General features: G+C 43.2%; 1 protein-coding gene and 1 long non-coding RNA gene across 3 annotated transcripts; both read left to right on the top strand.

Annotated features, from left to right (window-relative positions):
- The first annotated feature begins 116 nt into the window (after positions 1-116).
- Positions 117-12,012, top strand: LOC103434069 (rhodanese-like domain-containing protein 6). 2 transcript variants are annotated; one of them, XM_070820793.1, is made up of 9 exons: positions 117-327; positions 495-656; positions 923-1,028; positions 1,253-1,448; positions 1,643-1,724; positions 1,818-1,900; positions 2,182-2,314; positions 10,490-10,660; positions 10,785-12,012. In XM_070820793.1, the coding sequence occupies exons 1-9, from the start codon at positions 154-156 to the stop codon at positions 10,809-10,811; spliced, it is 1,134 nt and encodes a 377-aa protein (XP_070676894.1). In that variant the 5' UTR covers positions 117-153; the 3' UTR covers positions 10,812-12,012. The 2 variants fall into 2 exon arrangements, with proteins under 2 accessions (XP_070676894.1, XP_028957238.2); XM_029101405.2 differs by having other exon boundaries at positions 128-327; positions 10,490-10,655.
- Positions 12,013-16,830: 4,818 nt separating this feature from the next.
- On the top strand, positions 16,831-17,449 carry LOC139195366 (uncharacterized). The gene is made up of 4 exons (XR_011580207.1): positions 16,831-16,970; positions 17,054-17,151; positions 17,235-17,332; positions 17,416-17,449. It is a non-coding gene; the product is annotated as an uncharacterized lncRNA (long non-coding RNA).
- Positions 17,450-27,582: the final 10,133 nt, after the last annotated feature.

Raw genomic sequence — 27,582 nt, 5'->3', positions numbered from 1 at the left:
AAAATTTGCTACCGCTCGAGGACAGAGCTCTATGGGTTCAATTAGTCAGATCAGCAGGGCCTCGACCCAGCCCAGCCCAAATTTTTGCGGTCTGCTCCTTCATGTCAATAAAACCCTGCAACTTCAAGCTGAGAGCTTCCTAATCTTTCAACAATGGAACACAAGGAGGAAAAAGAAGGGGAAGAAGACGAATATGGGATTCTTCTATATTACAAGTACACCCAAATCCCAGACATCGACGACCTCTTTGCCTTCTACAACTCCAACTGCAACTCCCTCTCTCTCCTCGGCCGTGTCCGTCTCTCTCCTCTAGGTGTCAACGTCACCGTAAGTAAAGTCTCTCACTTTCTTCGTTTTTCCGATTTGGACTTTTCACGATTGCCCCCAAATTCAAAAATAATTTCATATGCATCGAATCAGAGAAATGGGTTTTGTTTTCTGTAGAATTTTCGTTCTGGGTTTTTTGTGGTTGATGGTTTGGGATTGGTTTTTAGGTTGGCGGGAAGTTATCTGCGTTGAGGAAGCACATTGCCGCGGTTGAGTCGAATAGTTTGTTCCATGGAACTGACTTCAAGCTTGCGACTTGTGGCCGCCCGTTGAATGACAAGGTTGCTGAAGAATGTGGGTTCACTTCTCTCTCGGTTCGCATTGTCAAGGTGATTGCTTGCCGTTAAAGTTTCTCGAATGACTGATTTCGATGATTTTTGTTTTGATTTATTGGATTTAATTTGGAGTGTGTGTTATTGTATATTTGGGAGAGAGATTTGGATAATCAAAAGGGTTAAATTCTTCTAGTTATCGGCAGTTAATTAGGTCTAGTTGGTGCAGAGGTACTGAGATTTTCAGTTATAATTGAGCACTGTGCTTGTTACTAATTTTTATATATGGTTTATGTATTTACCTAATTTTATTTTGGACTCAGGAATTGGTTACCCTTAGCTCTAATCCTCTGCTAAAATCACCAGACATTTCGGATGCTGGAAAGCATCTCTCCGCGGTTGAGTTTCATTCAGTTCTAGAAAGAGCTGGTTAGTTACTCCCACCGCCTGAAGTTCTTCATTCCTTACTATGACTTGTGATTCAATCTTTTGCAAAATAGTATTTGTATAAGTCAGTTTCACTCATTTAGACAAAATTCCATGAACCATGCACATTTTTCAAAGTTATCTGTTATTTGATACTTTACTTTTGACGAAAAGTTGATAGTTTGCAGGTATAAGGGTATCAAATAATTTTGTGCATATTTTTCCAGGACAATTTGACAAAGAGAGTATAGATAACAACAGAGAACTTGTTCTGTTGGATGCAAGGAACTTATATGAGACCAGAATTGGGAAATTCAACACACCCAATGTGGCAACTTTGGATCCAGGCATTAGGCAGTACAGTGATCTGCCCTCGTGGATAGATGATAACTCTGATCAATTGCAAGGGAAATCTGTCCTCATGTAAGTGCTTATTCTTTCTGGGCTTTTGGTGTCATATCTTTTCTTATATTTGATATAACTTGTCTTGATAATATCTTGCAGATTATGCTATTAGTTTCTCAGAGAAACAATTCCAAGGGATTTAGTTACCTATTCTTCTTGCATAATCAGTCAGTGTTACATCGCTGCTCACCTCATATATTGGTTTGTTACAGGTATTGTACTGGAGGAATCAGATGTGAAATGGCATCGGCTTATATTAGGTCAAAAGGTGCTGGATTTGAGAACGTGTTTCAGGTATGCTCTTGTATAGAAGTCTTTTTCATAGAGTAAAATTCATACTTGATGATGTTCATGACATCCTCCCTTGCTATCTGAATTTGTATGCAGTTATATGGTGGAATACAGCGTTACTTGGAACAATTTCCAGATGGTGGTTTTTTCAAGGGAAAGAACTTTGTTTTCGATCATCGGTATGATTCTTTAGGCAAAGAATGCCTCTCATTGTCATTATTGGTATTCCATTTTATTGTTCAAGTTGGATTGCCAATTGGAGGCACAACTTTCCCTATTTGTGTTTGGCTTGCCAGTATTGATATGTATATGTATATCTATATGTTTCAAGAAAGTTAATACTAGCTATTGAATCAGATCTTTTTCTTTTGTTATATATATCTTATTGAAAATGTGAACGGAACTTTGGTTGATATGGAAATGAAAAAGGTTTGGATACTTATTTTCATTGTGACTGTAGGATTTCCGTTGGGAGTTCAGATGCAAATATTATGGGCACCTGCCTTCTCTGTGGCTTGTCGTTTGATGATTATTCTTCACGCCTCCGTTGCAGTTATTGTAGAATGCTTGTCTTAGTTTGTGAGAGTTGCCAGGTATGCTTTGTAACTTAATCCTTTGTGTGCAACTGTCTACCTGAACTCCGCCTATGTACTTACATTGCCGGTCCCAAGCCCGGATAAAGGAGGAGGGGAAGGGCGTCAGGTAGTCGACAGCCGGCACTCCATGATCACGTCGAATCCTTATGAAAATGAATTCAGAACAAAATTGCGCTAAAGCTAGGGCGTCACCCGTAAGTGGCGCGCTGTGTGGCCCAAGCACAGTGATAAGTGAGCAAGGGTCGCTGTATCTCCATCGGCACCCGGATGCAGTGTTAAATGAGCAAGGGGCCCATAGAAACTTCTTTTCGAACGACTCCACTCAAAGTTGTTTGGGAGCATATGCTCCTATCAACTTTACACGGGACACACAAAAGAAGTACTTTGATCCTATTAGACGGGGGAGGGTGAAGAAGCTAGGACAGAAGGGTAGAGTTCAAGAGAGCAAAATGCGTTTAGGAACGTGGAATATAGGAACCTTAACGGGAAAATCTATGGAAGTAGTGGAAGTTATGGTGAGGAGAAGGATAAATATTATGTGCCTACAAGAAACTAAGTGGGTTGGTAGTAAGGCAAAGGATCTAGAAAACTCAGGGTTTAAACTTTGGTATTCGGGCACAAATAGAACGAGAAACGGTGTTGGCATCATCGTGGACAAGACCTTGACACAAGATGTTGTAGATGTCAAGAGGGTAGGAGATAGAATCATGGCAATCAAGATTGTAATAGGACAAGAACTTATCAATGTGATTAGTGCGTACGCACCTCAAGTAGGGTTGGATACGAGTTCGAAGGAGAAATTTTGGGAAGACCTTGGAGACTTGGTGCAAGGAATTGCTCAGACAGAGAAGTTATTTATAGGAGGAGATTTAAATGGACACGTGGGCAGGGAGACAGGCAACTATGGAGGTTTTCATGGTGGCCATGGTTTTGGGGAGAGAAACGAGGATGGGGAAGCTATCTTGGATTTTGCAATGGCATATGATCTCTTCTTAGCCAACACCTTCTTTAAGAAGAGAGAAGAACATGTGATCACCTACAAGAGTGGGTCGTCAAAAACACAAATAGATTTTCTTCTAATGAGGAAAGGGGATCGTATAACTTGTAAGGATTGCAAAGTTATACCAGGAGAGAGCGTGGCTAATCAACATCGCTTGTTGGTGATGGATGTACATATCAAAAGAGTGAGACAAAAGAACAAGACTTGGAAGTGCCCAAGGACTAGATGGTGGAATCTAAAAGAAGAAAAACAAGTCATTTTCAAAGAGAAAGTAATCACCTAGTGTGTGTGGGATAGAGATGGGGAAGCTAGCCAAATGTGGGATTCCATGGCTAGTTGTATCCGAAAAGTAGCAAAAGAGGTATTAGGAGAGTCCAAGGGCTTTGCCCCACACCAAAAGGAATCTTGGTGGTGGAATGAGGAGGTACAAACAAAGGTGAAGGCTAAGAAGGAATGTTGTAAAGCCTTATACAAGGATAGGACTGATGAAAATGGTGAAAGGTATAGAAAAGCGAAGCAAGAGGCGAAGAAAGCTGTGAGAGAAGCTAAGTTAGCGGCTTACGACGATATGTATAAACGACTAGATACCAAAGAAGGAGAGTTGGATATCTATAAACTAGCTAGAGCAAGGGAAAAGAAGACAAGGGACCTAAACCAAGTGAGGTGCATCAAGGATGAGGATGGAAAGGTTCTTGTTACAGAGAACGCGGTAAAAGACAGATGGAGAGGTTATTTTCATAATCTTTTCAATGAAGGACATGAAAGGAGTGCTTCTTTAGGGGAGTTGAGTAACTCAGAAGAGTGTAGAAACTACTCTTTTTATCGTCGAATCCGGAAGGAAGAAGTGGTTGTAGCATTGAAGAAGATGAAGCATAGAAAAGCAATAGGCCCAGACGATATACCAATCGAAGTGTGGAAAGTTTTGGGAGAGACAGGTATAACATGGCTCACTGACCTTTTCAATAGGATTTTGAAAACGAAGAAGATGCCAAATGAGTGGCGAACGAGCACTTTGGTGCCTATCTACAAGAATAAGGGCGACGAACAAAATTGCATGAACTATAGAGGTATTAAGCTAATGAGTCATACAATGAAGCTTTGGGAGAGAGTCATTGAGCATAGATTGAGGCAAGAGACACGGGTTTCGGACAACCAATTCGGGTTCATGCCAGGGCGCTCAACCATGGAGGCAATCTATCTCTTACGAAATTGATGGAAAGATATAGAGATGGGAAAAAGGATTTACACATGGTCTTTATAGATTTGGAGAAAGCGTATGATAGGGTCCCAAGAGACATTCTTTGGAGGATTTTAGAGAAGAAAGGAGTACGAGTAGCATATATCCAAGCTATAAAGGATATGTATGAAGGAGCAAAGACTGCCGTAAGAACTCATGAAGGACAAACTGAAAGCTTTCCCATAACTGTAGGATTACATCAAGGCTCATCCTTAAGTCCTTACCTTTTTGCGTTGGTAATGGATGAGTTAACAGGACATATTCAAGATGATATTCCTTGGTGTATGCTTTTCGCAGACGATATAGTGTTGATAGATGAAACTCAGGAAGGGGTAAATGCAAAGCTTAACCTTTGGAGAGAAGAGTTGGAATCTAAAGGTCTTCGCCTAAGCCGATCAAAGACAGAATATATGGAGTGCAAGTTCAGTGCAAATGGAGGCCAAAACGAGTTAGGGGTGAGGATCGGAGATCAAGAAATACCAAAGAGCGACCGTTATCGTTACCTAGGATCTATCTTGCAAAAGAACGGAGAATTAGATGGAGATCTCAACCATAGAATACAAGCTGGATGGATGAAGTGGAAGAGTGCATCCGGCGTGTTGTGTGACCGCCGTATGCCACTGAAGCTCAAGGGAAAATTTTATAGGACGGCAATAAGGCCGGCGATGCTGTATGGCACAGAATGTTGGGCGGTGAAGCATCAACACGTACACAAAATGGGTGTAGCGGAGATGAGGATGCTTCGTTGGATGTGTGGGCACACGAGAAAGGATAAGATTAGGAATGAGGATATCCGGGGTAAAGTAGGAGTAGCCGAAATTGAAGGAAAGATGAGAGAAAATCGGTTACGGTGGTTTGGACATGTGCAAAGAAGGCCTACTGACGCTCCGATTAGAAGATGCGACTATGGGACAGAGGTTCAGGGCCGAAGGGGTAGAGGAAGACCTAGGAAAAATTTGGAAGAGACTCTAAGAAAAGACTTAGAGTACTTGGATCTAACGAAGGACATGACACAGGACCGAGCACAATGGCGTTCTAAGATTCATATAGCCGATCCCACTCAGTGACTTGGATTTTCCAAGTCTCCAACCGAGAAGTTTTCCTCACTCAGGAAATTAAGGAAACACTACCTCAACCTACATGCTCCACTCACAAAGCTTCAACAAAAGAAAATTCAAAGAACTTAGCGAAGAAGGCTTTGGTGTATTTAACACAATACGTTGAAATGAAGGAAAGCTTATTTATTGATATCCCCGATAAGCTACAAATATGTACATATACATAAGTCAAAATAAACAAACAAGAGGGAGCCTTCACAAAGGTTGCTTAGGAGAAGTCTCAGCAGTCGGTAGAGCCCCAGAAAGAGAAGGCACCGGAGGGGGATCATTCGGAGCCTCAGTACTGGACAGAACCCTAGAAGGAGGAGGCATCAGAGGTTGATCATTTGGAGCTTCATTACGCGGTACAGCCCCAGAAGACGAAGGCAATAAATGCCTTTGGAATAAACCCACAAATCTCTGATGATCAAGTAAAACCTGACCATTAGATTCCTTCATCTGGTCAAGCTTCCTCTTCATGTTTGTAACATAGTCATGTGCGAGCCGGTGCAACTGTTTATTCTCATGCTTGAGCCCTCTAATCTCCTGTTTGAGACTCATCACTTCAGCCGCCAATGATTCAACTTGGCGGGTTCGAGCAAATAGGCGTTGGGCCATATTAGACACAGAACCTGCACACTGAACACTGAGAGCCAGAGAATCCTTAACAGCTAACTCATCAGACCGTTTGGAAAGTAGTCTATTATCTTTGGGAGTGAGAAGGTTCCTGGCCACCACCGCAGCGGTCATATCATTCTTCATCATGGAATCCCCAACGGTAAGAGGACCAGTAGGGGAGACGAAGGATGGACGCCATATGTTGTCAGGAGAAGGCGGGGCTGCCTCTTCAACAAGGTTCAAGTCAAAACGACGGTCGGAGGGGCCAGACATTTTCAAAGGTGTTGAAGAGAGAAGAGGTCGGACAAATCAAGATCTTAGAAGTGCAAGAATGGAGCTTCTACTGGTGGAGATTCAATGGTGCTTTGGAACTTAATGCCAGCCTCTATAAAAATCTGCACTCGACGGAGCTTCAGAAATTGAAGAGGCGCCTGCTCAGAAATCGAAGAGGCGTTTGCTTTCTCAAAAGCAAGGCTGCTCAGATACCACGAGGGTCGATCTCAGAAATCGAAGAGGCGTTTGCTTTCTCAAAAGCTGGGCTGCGCAAAGACCACGAAGGCCGATCTCAGAAATCGAAGAGGCGCTTGCTTTCTCAAAAGCTGGGCTGCTCAGAGACCACGAGGGCCGATCTCAGAAATCGAAGAGGCACCTACTTTTTCAGCCTTGTCAGCACCTGTCACACGCACACTCAGCTTTGCAGAAATTATGGGCATTCGGTCGAAGACTTCTGGTGAAGTAGAAAGCACATGAGTCTTACTATTCAATCACCCACTTCCCACACGCAACAGTAGCTCATGGGTACCACAGATAACTTTGCCAAAGTTCTCTGCCAAAGTTGAACACGTGAAGCTTGTAGCTCCCACTACATCGCTATAACCAAGAAGGGTAAAAGAATAGCAAAGAAACAACACTAACAAAGTTTAGACACATAAATTTTGAAGGTCTAGCTACCATATTATTACCCACAAGGGTAAAGGAACAGTACCACCACTGGATAATTGGAAAGTCCCTGTGTGTCAACCTCTGTGCTTCGTGGCAATGTAGACTAGCAAACATGCCCAACCTTTAATCACATTCGAGAAAACACTCCCAACAAGATTGCTTGCTCCAAAATCGAAGAGGCACCGTCCTCCGAATCTCGAGAGCCAGACTCCCAACATGCCTACTTTCTCAAAAATCGAAGAGGGTAAAGGAACAGTACCACTGCTGGATAATTGGAAAGTCCCTGTGTGTCAACCTCTGTGCTTCGTGGCAAGGTAGACTAGCAAACATGCCCAACCTTCACTCACATTCGAGAAAACACTCCCAACAAGATTGCTTGCTCCAAAATCGAAGAGGCACCGACCTCCGAATCTCGAGAGCCAGACTCCCAACATGATTACTTTCCCAAAAATCGAAGAGCCACCGCTCTCCGAATCTCGAGAGCCAGACCCCCAGCATGATTGCTTTCTCAAAAATCGAAGAGGCATCGTTCTCCGAATCTCGAGAGCCAGATCCCCGATAGGATTGCTTGTTCGAAAACCGAAGAGACAACACTTTCCCAACTTCAAGAGCCGGATCTCCTTGGATAAAGCTTTCTGTAATCTTCACACGCAACTTCAGCTTTCCAGATACCACAAACCACTTTTTCAAAGTGCTCTGACAACGTTAAAACATGTGAAGCTGGCAGCTCCCACTACTGTGCTATGACCAAGTAGGGTAAAGGAATAGCATTACTACTTGTTGTTAAGGAGACTCCTATATATGTCGACCTCCATCCCCAACGGACAGGCAGACCTGCAAAAATGCTCAACCCTTCCTCATATCTGAGAGGGCACTCCCAACAAAGCCTTTCGAAATATTCAGCTTTCTTTCCCCCCGATAATACCTCTGCAAACAAGCTATACTAGAGCAAGAATATCTCATATCATCAGGGTTAAAAGCAAGAGTATCCCATATCATGTTTTTTCCCTGTCTTTTCCTTTGACCTTGTTCTTACCTGCAAGACAAGGAGAAAGAGAGCAATCAGTCAGTACTTGGAATCAAGCTTCCAGCCAGGAACTGACTGCCTGGAACCCCTTACCTGATTACTTACTTGACATTGCTCTCGAGTACTCATCTTCAACATCTTATGCTTCCAGGGAAGATACCGCATCTGCCTGAGGAACAGATAGGGCAAGGGAGAAGGATACTAGGAAGCATGTGGAGACAAGCGTAACAGCACACGTGCCGATACATCCATTACTCTGTCAAAGCAAAAGTATCCCATATCAGCAGGGTCGAACGTACTCTAGATTTGATGGACTTGTTTTGACCCTCAAATTCTTCAGTCGGCCTTATACTCTGGAGGAAACCAGAAAACCCTCCAGCTCAGTTCAAGAATAAGCCTGTGGAAAGTTACTTCTTCAAAAGCAAAAATATCTCATATCATCTCTTCTCATTTTCTTCTCTTTATCCTTCATGCTGCCTGCAAGATAGGGAGACTGTGAACAATCAACCGGAGCTATGATTGCTTACCTTGTCTGTCACTTCTTTCAGCAGATCCCCTAGCTCGGCGACTTGGGGGACTCCTACTACATGGTTTGTATCGCGCTTGACCAAGCCTGAAACTACAAGTAAGCTTCAAGTGAAATTGATACATTACGTTGTGCATCTCCACCAGTTAAAGATACCACCCCTGGATGGAGGAAGAGTACTTCCAGAGAAGATGCCCCATCTACCTATGAGACAGATAAGGCACGTCAAGACGATACCACACTCCGATACTTAGAAGTTTCATGATTACGAGATCATTCTCCCACAATATTTCCTAATGTCATTTGTACTAAATCATTCACTTGTACTCACTAAAGGAGAGCTTGAACCTATGTACTTGTGTAAACCCTTCACAATTAATGAGAACTCCTCTATTCCGTGGACGTAGCCAATCTGGGTGAACCACGTACATCTTGTGTTCGCTTTCCTATCTCTATCCATTTATATACTTATCCATACTAATGACCGGAGCAATCTAGCGAAGATCACAAAAAGCGACCGTTTTCGCTACCTAAGATTTATCGTGCAAGAGAACGGAGAATTAGATGGAGATCTCAACCATAGAATACAAGCTGGATGGCGTCCTCTAGCTACACGGTCTTCCATCTGCGCCTTCGCTTGATGAATGTATGACTTTTTACGACCAGTTGCCTACGGATTCTCCTTCATCCTCTATCGCAGCGGAGCCATCTCCATCTCTGCGCTTGAATGTTTCTCCCCGGCCCTGCAGCAAAGGAAAAGTTCTTTCTCTAAATCGGGCCCGGGACATTCGACGAAAAAGGATGACCCGATGAAAAGCCCCTTTTCCCCCCAAAAAGGCCCGGATCCCCTATTTATTTATAGGAAAATCTGCCCGCCCCGAGGAAAAATATGTGTCCAGAAACGCTATGTGAATAGGGTCTTTAAGCCCTCACCCAGCATCTAGTTCAATCAACATACGTTTAAAATAAAAAATTGAAGCCTATAGCCATTTCAGCCTTACTCCCTATTCTGTCTTAAATAAAGCTATGATAAAACTGGAGTAATGTGGAATTACTTTTCCCATTCCTGTGAGCTGTAGAGTTAGTTATCCTTTATCATCCCTGGTATTCCTCCTCTCTATGAGATGTGGGATCGACCCGCCCTTCCTGTTTCTACATCTTTTTGGATGATAAGACGGCAATAAGGCCAGCGATGTTGTATGGCACAGAATGTTGGGCGGTGAAGCATCAACACGTACAAAAAATGGGTGTGGCGGAGATGAGGATGCTTCGTGGGATGTGTGGGCACACGAGAAAGGATAAGATTGGGAATGAGGATATCCGAGGTAAAGTAGGAGTAGCCGAAATTGAAGGAAAGATGAGAGAAAATCGGTTCCGGTGATTTGGACATGTGCAAAGAAGGCCTACTGACGCTCCGGTTCGAAGATGTCACTACTGGACAGAGGTTCAGGGCCGAAGGGGTAGAGGAAGACCTAGGAAAACTTTGGAAGAGACTCTAAGAAAAGACTTAGAGTACTTGGATCTAAAGGAGGACATGACACAAATCCGAGTGCAATGGCGTTCTAGGATTCATATAGCCGACCCCACTTAGTGGGAAAAGGCTTTGTTGTTGTTGTTGTTGTTGTTGTTGTTGTTGTGCAACTGTCTACCTGATTTATTGTAGTACTTCTCTAGATTCGTGTACCTTGAATCCTTGTTCCTGAACTTTTGAATTAATCTCGGCAGAGGAAGGGCTCTGTATACGTATGTGAGCTTTGCCAGAGTCATCACAAGGGTGTTCAGTTGATTTCTTCCACCGAAAATGGAAGATTAAGTTCAACTCCACAACAAATTGAGACTGAAACTGTCTCTTCTGATGAGAAGCCCTTGCCTCAGCTGCCTTGGAGACAGGGTAAGGTTTGTAATCTTAATCTATGTTGAGCATAAATCTTGCATTTGCACTTGGATTCTGAAAAGTTGAAGTAGAGGTTGATATTTTCATTGTTTTGTTCCTAATATTGTAATAACTGTTATGCCGCAGATGTTGACTCTCCTCCAAGAAAACTAAGAATCTTATGCCTACATGGGTTTCGTCAGAATGCCTCGAGTTTTAAGGGAAGAACGGCATCATTAGCGAAGAAACTCAAAAACATTGCTGAGCTCGTGTTTGTGGATGCACCTCACGAATTGCCATTCATATACCAATCCTCAACCTTTGCTGAGTCACATCACAATTGTAATTCACCAACTTCATCACTACTACAACAAAGTCGTCCACCACCGCCCTTGGAGCATTGCAAGAAAAAATTTGCATGGTTTGTAGCACCCGATTTCGTAGAAAAGAATGAAGGGGGGGAATGGAAAATGGAAGAGAGTCCATTTGATCCTCTTCAGTACCAGCAGCAAACAGCGGGGTTTGATGAATCATTGGCATATATCAAAACAGTGTATGCTGAGGAGGGACCCTTTGACGGACTGTTGGGATTTTCTCAGGGAGCGGCCATGGCAGCTGCTTTAGTCTGTGCCCAACAAACACAAAGGAGATCATTAACCGCAGGCGGAATGGAGTTTAGGTTTGTGATTCTGTGCTCCGGGTTCGGGCTTACAAAACTAATGCAGTCCGAAGAGGAGCAAGAGAGAGTTCCGATGTTGAAATGCCCGTCGCTACACATATTTGGCAGTGAGCATGGCAAAGACAGGCAGATTGCAAACCAAGCAAGCAGAGATCTTGCTTCTTTATTTGATGATGGTTGTTCTCTAATCATTGAACACGACTCGGGTCATATCATTCCCACTCGTCCTCCTTACATCGATCGGATTAAGGACTTTCTTCGCCGGTTTCTCTAAACCCACCGGTGCAAGGCAAACGATCTTTAGCGTCCAGAGCTCACAGCAACAAATGGACAGTGGTACCGGAGAGAACTGTCGTCTTTACCAATCCTCTTGGAATAAGAGAGGGTAGCACAACAGAGCAATTAGTCAAAGAGTATCGGCTTGAAGAAGTGAATTCGCCACCAGATATGTTCAATCTTTCTGTGGTTAAAGAATTTTACAGTAACATACCAAAAGAGTTTCCGAGGAAAGTTCGTCACCTTCACTCCCAATATCATCAGCAAGGTCTTGAATCTACCTTATACCTCAGATGAGGATTTTGGGATGTTTGTACAATCTGTTAAGTCATTCAACCAACATGTTTTGAAATCTTCTTGTCCTCTCATACATGGATGTCTTTGGGATTTTATTAAATTCAACGTTCTTGGTACATCCAATCCTGTTCACACAAATGATGAAAGTAAGATTATCCTTGCCATGCAAAAAGCTCTGCCTGTACCGTTTGCCCAGATCATCTTCCGTTCCATCTTGTCGAAAAGAAAATCATATCGATCTCATGTGTATGTTGGATTCCCCAGTCTCATTGATAGAATCTGCTCCAAGGATGGCGTGATACAAGACAAAGGAGATAGCTTCCTTAAGTGTCCTCTTCCACTACAAAGTGAATATATTCATGACACATATCTGGTAACCGAGACCTCCAGCTCCAATCTTCACCCGATTAATCCCTAATCCCCTAATTTTTAAATTTAAGTAAGTTTTCTATTTTAGTCTAAATTAATCATATAGGAAGTTAAAAATTTGGAGTTAGTCGAAAAAATGGGTTTCGGATCGCCGGAAACCACCTGTCATGGCGGCGCATGGGGAAAAGTCAAAATTTATGGATTTTGGATAGTGAGATGTTCTCGATGTATTAAGCCCGTCTCCATAGTCCGTTCGTTGAAATTTGATACAATGGTTCGATTATTCAATTTTTAGGATAATTGTACCGCAGTACGATTTTCGTAATTGACGACAATCCGATCGTTTGGTGGATGATGTGCCTCTCACTCTATCTCTACGTTCTCACTGCTGATGATACTTAACCCAATGGCAATGACTTTGCATGTCTCCTTCTGTATAGTCTCAACTAAGTAACTAATGGGTGATAAGCAATAGCGAGTGTGGAGACTGAAGAGTAGGCTTGGAAGGCCGAATGTTTCCTAAGGAATGGGCTCTACTATTTCCCAAAAATAATTTCAGATTATATGTGTTGATGCACAAAATCAGCGAAGACTTTGGTACAACAGAAAGTGTCAGGTTTTGTGACCTTCGCTTGGTTGCTTGGTTGCTTCAGTCACTAGTGAGGATAAGTACGTAAATGAATAGAGACAGAGAAGCAAACACAGGATGTACGTGGTTCACCCAGATTGGCTACGTCCACGGAGTAGAGGAGTTCTTATTAGTAGTGAAGGGCTTACACAAGTACAAAGGATCAAGCTCTCAATTTAGTGAGTTCTTGTGAATGATTTAACACAAATGGCATTAGGCAATATTGTGGGGGAATGACCCCTATTTATAGAAAAACTTGTAGCTTTGTCACATTGACATGTGTCATGTTGTGATTGGTTCTTGATGTCGACACGTGCTGCGCTTTGATTGGCTTCTAATCTTGACACGTGTCGAGTAGTGATTGGCCTCCTGGTCGGAGGGGAACTCTTCCTTGACAGTATAGCGTTGGCCGGTGCTCGGTAGTTTCGGGATTGGTCAAGTATGGTACAAACAGTGCTCCCCTAAGTTCCCGAGTGAGGGAAACTCCTCGGTTGGGGACTTGCAAGATCCAATCCCTTGAGTAATCACGAAACTTCTAAGTACCGAAGTGTGGTCTGATCTTCATCTGCCCTTCTCTGGAAGTACATTTCCTCCATCCGGGAATGGTGTACTTAGCTGATGTTGACGCACAAGGTAATGTATCAATTTCACTTGAAGCTTAGTTGTAGTTTCGGGCTTAGTCAAATGTGATACAAACCCTATAGTAGGAGTCCCCCAAGTCGCCGAGCTAGGAGATCTGCCGAAAGAGGTGACAGACAAGGTAAGCAGTCAAACTTCCAAGTAAGCAACCCAGGATCAGAGGTTTGACGTCGGCTTCCGGTTGATTGTTCTCATTCTCCTTGTCTCTCATTCAACTGCCAGGATAAGGAGAAGCAAATGGATAAGAGATGATATGAGATACTTTTGCTTTTGAAGAAGTAACTTTCCACAGGCTTATTCTTGAACTGTGCTGGAGGGTTTTCTGGTGCCCTTCAGAGTATAAGGCCGACTCAAAAATTTGAGGGTCAAAACAAGTCCATCAAATCTAGAGTACGTTCGACCTTGATGATATGGGATACTTTTGCTGTTGACGGAATAATGAATGTGGTATGGAAAGGTGTCGTGCTGTAGTGATCTGTTTCAGCTCACCGTTGAACCTTCTGCTTCAATCTTTTGCATGGCAGAAGTGGTGTGCAACCTTTGCATTTAAATGGTCCTTCAGAACATTCCTTCATAGTGACTCATCCACGCTTGGCAGCTTCAGTGTAAAGAGCCAATATCTGATCAACTGTCATGAGGTATTTGCCGGTGGAATTCGTGACCTTGACAGCAGTTGAGGATGAGTACTCGAGAGCAATGCTAAGTAAGCAACCAGGCAAAGGCTCCAGGCAGTCAGTTCCAAATTGGAGGTTTGATTTCAGGTTCCGACTGACTGCTCTCTTTCTCCTTGTCCTGCAGGTGTGGACAAGGACAAAGACAAAGACAGGGAGAAAACATGATATGGGATACTCTTGCTTTCGACCCTGATGATATGAGATACTCTTGTTCTTGGTATGGCTTATTTGCTGAGGTATTATCGGGGGGAAATAAAGCTGAGTATTTCGAGAGGTTATGTTGAGGGTGCCTTTTCGAATGTGAGAAAGGGTTGAGCATTTTTGCAGGTTTGCCTGTCCGTTGAGGAGGGAGGTCAATGTATATAGGGATTTCCCAATAACAAGTAGTAATGCTATTCCTTTACCCTTCTTGGTCACAGCAATGTAGTGGGAGCTGCCAGCTTCACGTGTTTTAATTTTGTCAGAGCACTTTGAAAAAGTGGTATGTGGTATCTGGAAAGCTGATATTACGTGTGGAGATTACAGACAAGCTTTATCTAAGGAAATCTGGCTCTCGAAGTTCTGAGAGTTGTGCCTCTTCGGTTTTCGAACAAGCAATCCCGTCGAGGATCTGAATCTCGAGATTCGGAAAGCGGTGCTACTCCGGTTTTTGAGAAAGTAATTATGTTGGGAGTCTTTTCTTGAATGTGAGTAAAGGTTGGTCGTTCTTGCCAACCTGTCTTGCCACAAAACACGGAGGTCGACACACATAGGGACTTTCCAGTTGTCAAGCAGTGGTGCTGTTCCTTTACCCTTATGGGTAATAGTAGGGTAGCTGGCACTTCGAAATTCTCGTGCCTAAACTTTGTCAGAGATCTTTGACAAAGTTATATGTGGTACCCGAGGAGTTGATGGTGCATATGGAGAGCGGTGATTGATCAGTAAGATTCACGTGCTTTCTACTTCACCAGAAATCTTCGACAGATTGCCCGTAATTTCCGCAAAGCTGATTGTGCATGTGACAGGTGCTGACGAGGCTGCAAAAGCAGGTGCTTCTTCGATTTCTGAGATCGGCCCTCGTGGTCTCTGAGCAGCCCAGCTTTTGAGAAAGCATTCGCCTCTTCGATTTCTGAGATCGGCCCTCGTGGTCTCTGAGCAGCCCAGCTTTTGAGAAAGCAAACGCCTCTTCGATTTCTGAAGCTCCGTCGAGTGCAGATTTTTATAGAGGCTGGCATTAAGTTCCACAGCACACTTGAATCTCTACCAGTAGAAGCTCATTTCTTGCACTTCTAAGATCTTGATTTGTCTGACCTCTTCCTTCTTCAACACATTTGAAAATGTCTGGACCCTCCGACCGTCGTTTTGACTTGAACCTTGGAGAAGAGACAGCCACGCCTTCTCCAGACAACATATGGCGCCCATCCTTCATATCCCCTACTGGTCCTCTTACCGTTGGGGATTCTGTGATGAAGAATGATATGACCGCTGCAGTGGTGGCCAGGAACCTTCTCACTCCCAAAGATAACAGACTACTTTCCAAACGGTCTGATGAGTTGGCTGTTAAGGACTCTCTGGCTCTTAGTGTTCAGTGTGCAGGTTCTGTGTCTAATATGGCCCAACGCCTATTTGCTAGAACCCGCCAAGTTGAATCATTGGCTGCTGAAGTGATGAGTCTCAAACAGGAGATTAGAGGGCTCAAGCATGAGAATAAGCAGTTGCACCGGCTCGCCCATGACTATGCTACAAACATGAAGAGGAAGCTTGACCAGATGAAGGAATCTGATGGTAAGGTTTTACTTGATCATCAGCGGTTTGAGGGTTTGTTCCAAAGGCATTTATTGCCTTCGTCCTCTGGGGCTGTACCTGGTAATGAAGCTTCAAATGATGAACCTCCAATGCCTCCTCCTTCTGGGGTTTTGTCAAATACTGAGGCTCCGGATAACCACCCTCCGGTGCTTTCTCTTTCTGGGGCTCTACCGACTGCTGAGACTTCCCCTAAGCAACCTTTGTGAAGGCTCCCTTTTGTTTGTTTATTTTGACTCATGTATATGTACATATTTGTGGCTTATCGAAAATATTAATAAATAAGCTTTGCTTCATTTCAACATATTGTGTTAAATACACCAAAGCCTTCTTCATAAAGTTCTTTGAATTTTTGCTTTTGTTGAAAACTGTATTGTTGAAGCTTTGTGAGTGAAACATGTAGTTTGAGGTAGTGTTCCCTTAATTTCCCGAGTGAGGAAAACTTCTCGGTTGGAGACTTGAAAAATCCAAGTCACTGAGTAGTCACGAACTTTTGAGTACCAAGGCGTAGTAGCATATGGTGGGAGTCCCCCAAGTCTCTAGTCGAGGGAGTTGACGAATGAGGTGTCTTGCTAATAGTCCATGTCGTAAGTACCAAAACTTCATTCTTTTGTTTTCTAAGTGGTAGCCCCGGACTTTTTCTTCATAGATTTTGTTGATGAAGGTTGCTAGGCCCGAATAAGTGGAATTGCAGAAGGTGTAACCGTTGGTGCATTAACATCATAATGGAAGCATCACAATGATGGAAGCATCACAATGATGAAAGCATCATAATGATGAAAACACCATAATGATGAAACATCATAATGATGTTTCTTTGGTGGAATTGTTTTTCATTTCCCCTAACAACCGGAATTGTTTTTCAACATAACACCATCATCTGTAGGTCGAATCACAAAGTTGTCTTCATGAAAGTTGTTCGTTAATTCCTTAACTACAACATATCCAAATTGGAGAGCCATCGGAGCAGTACAACTCCAGAAATCCAGGTATGATGAGTGACTGGTTATCATTTGTCTGTCAACCCGTCAGATTTGTTGTGAGCTTTGAAACTCTATTTTCTCTTGCTCAGATCAGCATGCTTTCTTCATTGAAGTTGTTCCTCAGCTTGTGAACTACAACATATCCAAATTTGAGATCCCTCGGAGCTGTATAACTCAAGAAACTCAGGTATGATGAATGACTGGTTATTATTTTTCTGTCAACCCGTCAGATTTGTTGTGAGCTTCGAAACTCCATTTTATCTTGTTCAGATCGGTATGCTTTCTTCATTGAAGTTGTTCCTCAGCTTGTGAACTACAACATATCCAAATTTGAGATCCCTCGGAGCTGTATAACTCAAGAAATTCAGGTATGATGAATGACTGGTTATTATTTTTCTGTCAACCCGTCAGATTTGTTGTGAGCTTCGAAACTCCATTTTCTCTTGTTCAGATCGGTATGCTTTCTTCATTGAAGTTGTTCCTCATCGACTCTTTCATAACATATCAAAAATTCAGGATGAACTAACGGTTAAATATTTCCAGATCTTCGAAATATCACAACAGCTTCGAAATCTGCAAGAAGCCGACTATCATGTTTGGAGCTTCAACACTTTAATTTCCGTCGCTCAAACAGAAATGGTTCCTTCTTGAAAGTTGTTCATATGCTCAAGAACTATAGGGTGTCCAAAATTCAGCTCCATTGGAGAAGAGCAGAGGTTGCAGAAATTTGATAGATGAAAGGAGGCGGAAGAGGGAGAGAGAGAAAAAGTCTCTTGGGTTGGATTTCTATTTTGGGGCAGATTCCAATTTTTGTAGCACCTTCATTATTGATGAATTGCTTGTACTTTTGTCCATTATGAAATTTGGGACTTTGGCTTGTTGTTGGATCTATTATAATATGTTTGGGAACATATATAAGTGAATAAATAAGAAGGAAAATTTTGGGCCCTTGTGGGTGTAAAACAAAAAATGTTTATGTTTACCCAAGTGTTTTTGTACAAGTTCAAGGGCATCTTGGGTTTTGTGAACAAAATTTTTTTATTTGGAGCAAGGTTTTGTGTTGAAGCTTTGTAGGTGAAGCTTTGGTGTTGAAGCTTTGTGGGTGAAGCTTTGGAGGTGAAGCTTTTCAGGTGAAGCTTGTTGGGTGAAGCTTTTTAGGTGAAGCTTTGTGGGTGAAGCTTTTTAGGTGAAGCTTTTCGGGTGAAGCTTTTTGGGTGAAGCTTTTTAGGTGAAGCTTTTCGGGTGAAGCTTTTTGGGTGAAGCTTTTTTAGGTGAAGCTTTGATGGTGAAGCTTTTTGGGTGAAGCTTTTTAGGTGAAGCTTTTTAGGTGAAGCTTTGATGGTGAAGCTTTTTGGGTGAAGCTTTTTAGGTGAAGCTTTGTGGGTGAAGCTTTGGAGGTGAAGCTTTTCGGGTGAAGCTTTTTGGATGAAGTTGTTTTTTTTTTTTTTTTTTTTTTTTTTTTTTTTTTTTTTGGCGCTTGACACGGTCTTCATTTGCTTGTTTTGTAGTGACTGTGGAAGACAGATTGCTTTCTGATTGAGAAGGGTTCCGGCATCGCTTGCTATGAATGTAAAAGAGTGAGGGCTGAGTTGGCTAAATTACCTCTTTATTGAATTCATTGCCAAATGGCCTTCATTACATAGGATGCCGAACGGCTATAGCTCAACACTTGTACATCGTGAGTCTATTTGTAGTAGTACTTCAAGTGATCAGCGTTCCATGGATGGCCAAGGGTCTTGCCATCGGAGCTTCTAAGTGTGTAAGAGCCAGGGCGACTGATGCCAATGACTTCATACGGTCCATCCCAGTTTGGACTAAGTGTGCCTTCACTCGGGACTCTGTCGCAGAGTAATCTTTTCTTTAAGACCCAGTCTCCTATTTTGAAAGAACGAGGCTTGACCCTAGAGTCATAATAGTTGGAGATGCGCTGCTTGTAGGCGACATTCCTCAAGTGAGCTTGGTTTCTGTGTTCCTCGACTAAATCCAAGTTGAGGGTGAGTTGTTTGTCATTTTCACTTTGAATGTAGTTCTGGACTCGGAATGTTGCTTGCTCGAGCTCAACAGGGACAACCGCCTCTGTGCCAAAGGCAAGTGAGAATGGAGTTTCTCCTGTTGAAGTCCGATATGAAGTGCGATATGACCAAAGAACTTGGGGTACAAATTCTGGCCAACAGCCTTTAGCTTTGTCCAAGCTGGTTTTCAAAGTGCGCTTGATTATTTTGTTGATGGCTTCAACTTGTCCATTAGACTGGGGATGAGCTGGAGAGGCAAAGCATAAGTTGATGTTGAACTTAGAGCAGAACAACCTGAACTTCTTGTTGTCAAACTGTCGCCCATTGTCAGTGACTATCGCATTGGGAATGCCGAATCTACAAAGGATGTTCTTCCACACAAAGTCATCTATCTTTGCCTCAGTAATGGTTGCCAAGGGTTCTACTTCGGCCCACTTTGTGAAGTAGTCCACTGCAACGACTGCGTAACAGACTTTGCCCTTCCCTGCCGGCATTGGGCCGATCAAATCAAGTCCCCACTGGGCGAAGGGCCAAGGGCTGATCATAGGAGTAAGAGGCTCTGGAGGGGAATGAGGAATAGTTGCATATCGTTGACATTTGTCACATGAGCGGGATACTTTGATGGCATCCTGGTGGAGTGTTGGCCAGTAATATCCTTGGCGAAAAGTCTTGTGTGCTAGGGACCGAGATCCAGCATGATCTCCACAGACTCCCTCATGTATTTCCCGAAGGACGATTTCCGCCTCGGCAGGCGTAAGACACCTTAAGTATGGCAGGCTAAAACCTCGCTTATAGAGTTGATCATTGATGATCAGGTAGCGGGTAGACTTGTATCGAATTTGCTTAGCCTGGACTTTATCATTTGGGAGGGTGCCATGAGCAAGGAAATTATAGATCGGGGTGATCCAACTATCCCCCTGTTGTAAGTTGCATACTTCTGCGGCCATGGTGCTTGGTGTTGCCAACAGTTCGACATGAATTTTTCTTCCAATCTTGTCTTCCACAGCTGAGGCGAGGCGAGCCAGGGCGTCTGCATGACTGTTTGCCGCTCGAGGAACTTGGGTGATCTGGTAGTGGAAGTGCTTGAGCAAAAGTTGTGTTTGCGCAAGATATGCTGCCATGGAGCTGTCCTTAGCATCAAAGTTGTTGGTAACCTGATTGACCACTAATTGGGAGTCACTGAAAATATCAATTTGTTTAACCCCGAGGTGTTTGGCCAAACGTAATCCTGCCAGAAGGGCTTCATACTCGGCCTCATTGTTTGATGCCTTGAATTTGAAACGAAGAGCATACTCCATTGCTACTTTGTCGGGCGTAGTCAAGACTAATCCCGCTCCACAGCCCTGTTGGTTGGATGAGCCATCAACATACAGACTCCATGCTGAGGTCGTTGATTCTACTTTCTGAGCTTCCGATGGTAATGAAGCTACTGCTTCAGGTGTAGAAGCAATGTCAACAGGATATGTGAAGTCGGCGATGAAATCTGCTACTGCTTGGCCCTTCTCAGCTGGCTTTGGTTGGTAGGAGATGTCAAACTCACCCAACGCTATTGCCCATTTGATCATTCGCCCTGAAGTGTCAGGACTTTGGAGTATCTGTCGAAGAGGATAATTGGTAAGCACGATGATGGAGTGCGCTTGGAAGTAAGGGCGGAGTTTTCGAGCAGACATGACCAATGCCAGAGCCAATTTCTCAATGTTAGAGTACCGTGTCTCCGCATCTTGTAAGGCTTTGCTAGCGTAGTAGACAGGTCGCTCAATATTCCCATCCTTTCGAATGAGAACGGAACTTACGGCTGAAGCTGATACCGATAGGTAGATAATGAGAATGTCTCCTACCTCGGGCTTGGAGAGTAGAGGGGCTTTACTCATGTACTCCTTGAGGTTTTTGAATGCCTCGGCACATTCATCAGTCCATGTAATGTACTTCCTACTTCCCTTAAGTGCTTTAAAAAAGGGAGCACATTTGTCTGTGGCCTTAGAAATGAACCTGGTTAAGGCTGCCACCTTGCCAGTAAGGCTCTGGATGTCCTTTGAAGTTACCGGTTCCTTCATGTCGAGGATTGCTTTGATCTTCTCGGGATTAGCTTCAATGCCTCGTTGGCTAATCATGAAACCTAAGAATTTGCCAGAGCCTACGCCGAAGGCACATTTGTTGGGGTTTAACCTCATTCGATACCTTTTCAAAATAGTGAAAGTTTCATATAGGTTGGTGATGTGTTGGTCAGCATGTTTGCTCTTGACTAACATATCATCAACGTAAACTTCCATGCTCTTCCCAATCTGCTCGGCGAACATTGAGTTGACTAGTCTCTGATAAGTCGCTCCTGCATTCTTTAGGCCGAAAGGCATGACTTTGTAGCAGTATAGTCCTCTGTCGGTAGTGAAGGCTGTGTGTTCTTGATCCGAAGGGTTCATGAGGATTTGGTTGTATCCTGAGTAAGCATCCATGAAGCTCAGGAGTTCACACCCGGCCGTAGAGTCTATAAGTCTGTCAATAAGAGGAAGAGGGAAGCTATCTTTCGGACACCCTTTGTTTAGGTCGGTGTAGTCAACACACATTCTCCACAAGACCTTTTGAAGCAAAAGACTTTCTTTGGTCGGATTTTTCTTAACAAGGACCACATTTGCTACCCATGTCGGGTAATTGACTTCGCGGACAAAGCCTATGCCTTTGAGTTTTTCAACTTCTGCTTTCATTGCCTCGTATCGTTCAGCGTTATAAGATCTTCGCTTCTGTCTCACCGGCTTGATCTTGGGGTCAATACTCAAACGATGACAGATGACATCGGGAGAGATGCCTGGCATGTCCTCGTATGACCAGGCGAAGACTTCAGTGTTCTCTTTCAAAAAAGATATCAATGCTAACCGAAGGGGTGGTGACAATGTGGTGCCAATCTTCACCATGCGATCTGGATAATCTCTTGAGATAGGTACCTTCTCCAACTCTTCAGCAGGTTGGGCTTGCTGGGTGAAAGAGTCATCTCGAGGATCATCGGGTTGATTGTTGCTATCAGGAAGATCCAAGTTCGCTTCATCTAGGCTGGTCTTTGTGACTTGGTCATGTACAGATAGGGTTTCCTTGGGTCCGGGCAAGTGTTGTTGCTTAACTGAAGTGTTGTAACATGATCGTGCACTAAGCTGATCTCCTCTGATGTAGCCGTTGCCATGGGGGGTTGGAAATTTCATCAACAGCATATGCGTGGATACCATAGCCTTGAGATCATTGATGCCTGTGCGCCCAAAGATGACATTGTATGCCGTTGGGCAGTCAACCACTAGGAAGTTAGTGGTAATGGTAGCCGTGTAAGGGCCTGTACCAATAGTAAAGGGTAAATGTATGCTCCCTAAGGGTTGCACGATATCACCGGAGAAGCTTATTAGAGGAGAAATTGAGCGATCGAGCAAGTGTTCAGCTACACTGAGTGCCCTGAAAGCTTCGGCAAACATGATATTGACTGAAGCCCCTGTGTCTACGAGGATTCGTCGAACATCAAAGTTGGCTATGTGAGCCTCCACGATCAATGGGTCGTTATGAGGGTAGATGATGCCTCTTTCTTCCTCAGGGTAGAAACATATCGGATCCCAGTTAGGCTTTTGATACTTCCCTCCCCTGATGTCTTCCACGTGAAACACTTGGTGACCAGGCCTCAGAATTCGTTCACTGTTTTTCATGGCCCTATTGGAAGATTCAGATATGGGTGTGCCGCCGCTTATGGAATATATGACATTCACCTGGCGTTGGTTACGGTTATCCCTTTGAGGGTGAAGGAGGAATTGATCAATTTTTCCTTCTCGTGCCAAAGCTTCAATACGATCACGGAGGATGATACATTTCTCGCTATCATGGCCGTTATGCTCATGGTAGCAACAAAACATGCCCGCGTTATTCGGGGGCGTGTAATCTGGGTGCCTCGGCTTTGGCTTTGGTATCAGGTGAGCTATGCTGGGGTAAATGGCCGCGCATGTGGCATTCAAGGGCGTGTATGTCTCATACCTTGGGGTAGGGGGTATCTTGACGCGGGTTTGACCCACTGCATTGACTGCCTGGGGGCGAGCGTTATTGTGGCGATACCCTTGGTTATCGGGATAGTGTCCCTTACTCTTTTTACTGAAATGAGAGTGGTGAGGATGGAAATCCTTCCTCTTGCCTTGAAATTGATATGTCTGTTGATTCGGCGAAGCATTATGCAAGGCATGGGGAGGTGCCACTGCTGTTTGGAAAGTCGAGGTCTTCTCATTTAGGTGAGTCTGGCTTCCACCTCCCACTTGTTGATAAAGGATGGTTGTAGGGGGTTTCTCCTGATATGTCTTTGCCTCGGCGGAGGCATGGTTATAAGCCTGCGCCATCACCTCAGAGTAAGTCTTCCAAGTATTGGCATTGATCATGTATTTAAAGAAACAATCACGTAGGCCTGCAGTGAAGGCTTTGAGGGCAGTCTTGTCGTCTGCCTCGGCACACCGGGAGTATTCATGGCTGAAGCGACCAGCATACATACGTAATGACTCGTCTGGCTTCTGGCGGATAGTGTACAGGTCATCTGCAGAGTGCAAGCGATCGGTTTGGAAAATGTGTTGGGAAACAAATAGTTTCCTCAATTCCTCAAATGAGTCTACCGTCTCAGGTGTAAGACGACAATACCAATTTAGAGCTCCGCCAGAGAGGGTGGAGGGGAAGAGAAGACATCGCTCTTCGTCGGTGTGCATCCGGTATGCCATGGTGGACTCAAAGAGGTTAAGGTGCTCAATCGGGTCCTCTTTTCCAGTATAAAGTTGCAAGCCAAGCTTTTGCTTTGTCTTTGCTTGAAGGGGGGTGTTGAGGATCCTCCTTGTAAGAGGGCCAGGCCTGGGTTGGTTCCAGTCAGGTATTTCAGCTTGACGTTCAGCCTTCAACTTGTTTACTTCCTCAAGAAGTTGTAGGACAAGGGGGTCCTGAGCGGAGTTATGTGTCACTGGAGCTTTCTTTCGTAAATCTCCATCTCCTCTTGGAATTAGGAAGGTTTGATCAAGGGCATGTGATTTTTCCCTGGACTCGCTGTACTGGCTTCCAGGGTATGTCTGTCGGAACACCTCTGAGTCCCCTGTACCCTCATGTCTCTCTGGGACTTGTTGCCCCTTCCCCAAATTGGTGGCCGGCTTGGGCCGTGGCAGGGGACCGAGTCTCTCAGAAATCCTTGGGTCATTAATCTTTGAGCTTATATGGATGGAATTCTCTCGACGTTGCTTCAGGAAATCCCGACAATCGCGAAAGACGGCTTTCGATCCTTCTGCCCCTTCAGCAAAGAGGTGTCTCCCTCCACTTCTCATGGTTCGGGTCGAAGCAACTGGGTTAAGAGAAGCCTCATGTTGATTATCAAGTCGAGGGGTAATCTGTTCCCTATCAGGGATATCTATGTCGAATGCATGTGACCCTCCATGTTGGAGGGCACCCAGTTGATGGTTGACTTCCACGGGGGCAACAAGCTCTCCCACGGGGGCAACAAGCTCGCGTGTCTGAGCTTGCCTAGCTTTGTGGAGTGTCTCGAAGAGCTTCTCATATTGCTCCTGGAGGACCTCATTCCTCATTGCTATCTTGTTGTTCTGAGCTTCCAACTCATCGACTTTAGCTTGAAGAAGAACTCGTTTTCCTTCCTTCTTTCGTTGTTTCGCACTATGTGCAAGGGGGGTGTCATTCTGTGTGCTGTGGCTTCCTTCGCTTCCCATGTTGGAGAGGGATGCCTGATCAAAAGAAAGTGTACGAATGATAGAAACCAGCTTGACACAGCTGAAGAGAGTAGGAATAAGTGTCGTTTCCCACAGACGGCGCCAAATGTTGATGCACAAAATCAGCGAAGACTTTGGTACAACAGAAAGTGTCAGGTTTTGTGACCTTCGCTTGGTTGCTTGGTTGCTTCAGTCACTAGTGAGGATAAGTACGTAAATGAATAGAGACAGAGAAGCAAACACAGGATGTACGTGGTTCACCCAGATTGGCTACGTCCACGGAGTAGAGGAGTTCTTATTAGTAGTGAAGGGCTTACACAAGTACAAAGGATCAAGCTCTCAATTTAGTGAGTTCTTGTGAATGATTTAACACAAATGGCATTAGGCAATATTGTGGGGGAATGACCCCTATTTATAGAAAAACTTGTAGCTTTGTCACATTGACATGTGTCATGTTGTGATTGGTTCTTGATGTCGACACGTGCTGCGCTTTGATTGGCTTCTAATCTTGACACGTGTCGAGTAGTGATTGGCCTCCTGGTCGGAGGGGAACTCTTCCTTGACAGTATAGCGTTGGCCGGTGCTCGGTAGTTTCGGGATTGGTCAAGTATGGTACAAACAATATGTTTAATCGTAGACTGGACGTTATAATAAATCCATACGAGCCTTGGCTCTAAAACATAGGGATTTAGTTATACTAACACCCTTTTCGAGCAAATCTCATGGTCGTTCGGGATTTAGGTTTGGAAGGCCGAATGACTTTGCAAATCTCATGCTCTAAAACATATTGTTTATCAAATTATGATAAATTTTATTTGAACACAACAATTTTATAATTTAGACGCACAAACAAAATTTATCCACATAACTCCAGACTTTCAATGAAAATTACAATAGAACCCAAAAACCACCAGACCCATCTATAATACTACTATTTTAACGGCATAAATGATAGTCACTTAATATTACAGTCTAATTTTTTTTTTTCATTTTTAAATAAAAAGTTTTTAAATTCGAATATCATGAATGACAAATACCCAAATATTTTATCCGTCTACTATCTTAATGTAAATATATAGTTGTATAAAAAATTATATACACATTTTTTTCAAGGGTAAAAAACTGTTTACTACCCTCATGTTTTGTGGTTTTCAACATTTAGTACATCAAGTTTTTTTCGTCTAAGATTCATACCTAAAATGTAAATTTTAGGACAGTCTCATACATCCGTTAGTCAAACTATTAAATCTGTCATTAATTGTGATGTGGCACCATGACTGGGCGTCACGTGTCATCCACGTTTTTTTTTTCTTCTTTCTTCTTCTTCCTTCTTCTGCAACTTTTTTTTTCTTCCTCCTTCTCCTTCTTCCTTCATCCTTCTTCCTTTCCCTTCTTCCCTTCTTCCTTCTCCTTCTCCTTCTTCTTCTTCCTTCGAATATGGGGAAGTTTTTTTTTTTTTTTTTTTTTTTTTTCTTCTTCTTTCTTCTTCTTCCTCCTCCTTCCTCTTTCTTCTTCTTCTTCTTCTTCTTCTTCTTACTGCAACTTTTTTTTTTCTTCCTCCTTCTCCTTCTTCCTTCCTCCTTTTTTCCTTCCCCTTCTTCTTCTTCTTCCTTCTTCTTCCTTCTCCTTCTCCTTCTTCTTCTTCTTCCTCCAAATCTGGGGAAGTTTTTTTTTTTTTTTTTCTTTTTTCTTCTTCTTCCTCCTTCTTCCTCTTTCTTCTTCTTCTTCTTCCTCCGACTGCAACTTTTTTTTTCTTTCTTCCTCCTTCTCCTTCCTTCCCCCTTCTTCCTTCCCATTCTTCTTCTTCTTCCTTCTTCTTCTTCTTCTTCTTCTTCCTCCGAATCTGGGGAAGATGAAGGTTTTTTTTTTCTTTCTTCCTCCTTCTTCTCCTCCTTCCTTCCTCCTTCTTCTTCTTCTTCCTTCTTCTTCCTCCGAATCTGGGGAAGATGAAGGTTTTTTTTTCTTCTTCTTCCTCCTCCTTCCTCCTTCTTCTTCCTTCTTCTTCCTCCGACTGCAACTTTTTGTTTGTTTTTTCTTCCTTCTTCTTCCTCCTTCTTCCTCTTCTTCTCCTTCTTCCTTCCTCCTTCTTCCTTCTTCTTCATCTTCCTCAAAAAAAAAAAAAAAATCCTTCATCTTCCCCAGATTCGAGGAAGAAGAAGAAGAAGAAGGAAGAAGGAGAAGAAGAAGGAAGAAAAAAAAAGTTGCAGTCGGAGGAAGAAGAAGAAGAAAGAAGGAGGAAAAAGGAGGAAAAATGAGGAAGAAGGAGAATGAGAAGGAAGAAGAATGAAGAAGGAAGAAGGAAGAAGGAGGAAGGAAGAAGGAGGAGGAAGAAAAAAAAATTGCAGAAGAAGGAAGAAGAAGAAAGAAGAAAAAAAAACGTGGATGACACATGGCGCCCAGTCATGGCGCCACATCACAATTAACGGCAGATTTAATAGTTTGACTAACGGATGTATGAGATTGTCCCAAAATTTACACTTTAGGTATGAATCTGAGACGAAAAAAACTTGATGTACTAAATGTTGAAAACCATAAAACATGAGGGTATCAAACAATCTTTTACCATTTTTTCAAGCTCTCACACACTCATCCCGTCTTTTTTTTTTTAATTTATTCAATTTAACGTTTAAAGTTTAAAAAAAAAAAAAGCTAAAATGCTCCTCCAAATGCTTTGTATTATAATTTTTTAGAAAATGTAACTTCTGAACCCTAGTTTTTCTGGTCAACAACACTTGTATATTTGTGGCATTGGACTAAATAAAACAAATAAAAAAAGACGTATAAGCATGCGTAAGGAGATGGTCTTCCTTTTATTTATTTAATGTATTTGTTCCATTCTGATACAGACGTATCGAAGATGAAATTCAAATTTAAGACTTATTTGCATGAGTCTTACCGCTGATT

The sequence above is a fragment of the Malus domestica genome, chromosome 04, assembly GCF_042453785.1.
Source record: "Malus domestica chromosome 04, GDT2T_hap1".
Taxonomy (NCBI): domain Eukaryota; kingdom Viridiplantae; phylum Streptophyta; class Magnoliopsida; order Rosales; family Rosaceae; genus Malus; species Malus domestica.
This window is presented reverse-complemented; position numbering and strand designations above follow the sequence as displayed.

What these genes read in the sequence shown, in the direction of transcription:
- LOC103434069 (XM_029101405.2), top strand. Translation starts at nt 154, where the DNA reads ATGGAACACAAGGAGGAAAAAGAAGGGGAAGAAGACGAATATGGGATT. An exon ending in CAAGGGAAATCTGTCCTCAT is followed by an intron (nt 1,449 to 1,642) that starts GTAAGTGCTTAT and finishes GGTTTGTTACAG; the next exon opens with GTATTGTACTGGAGGAATCA. An exon ending in GATTTGAGAACGTGTTTCAG is followed by an intron (nt 1,725 to 1,817) that starts GTATGCTCTTGT and finishes ATTTGTATGCAG; the next exon opens with TTATATGGTGGAATACAGCG.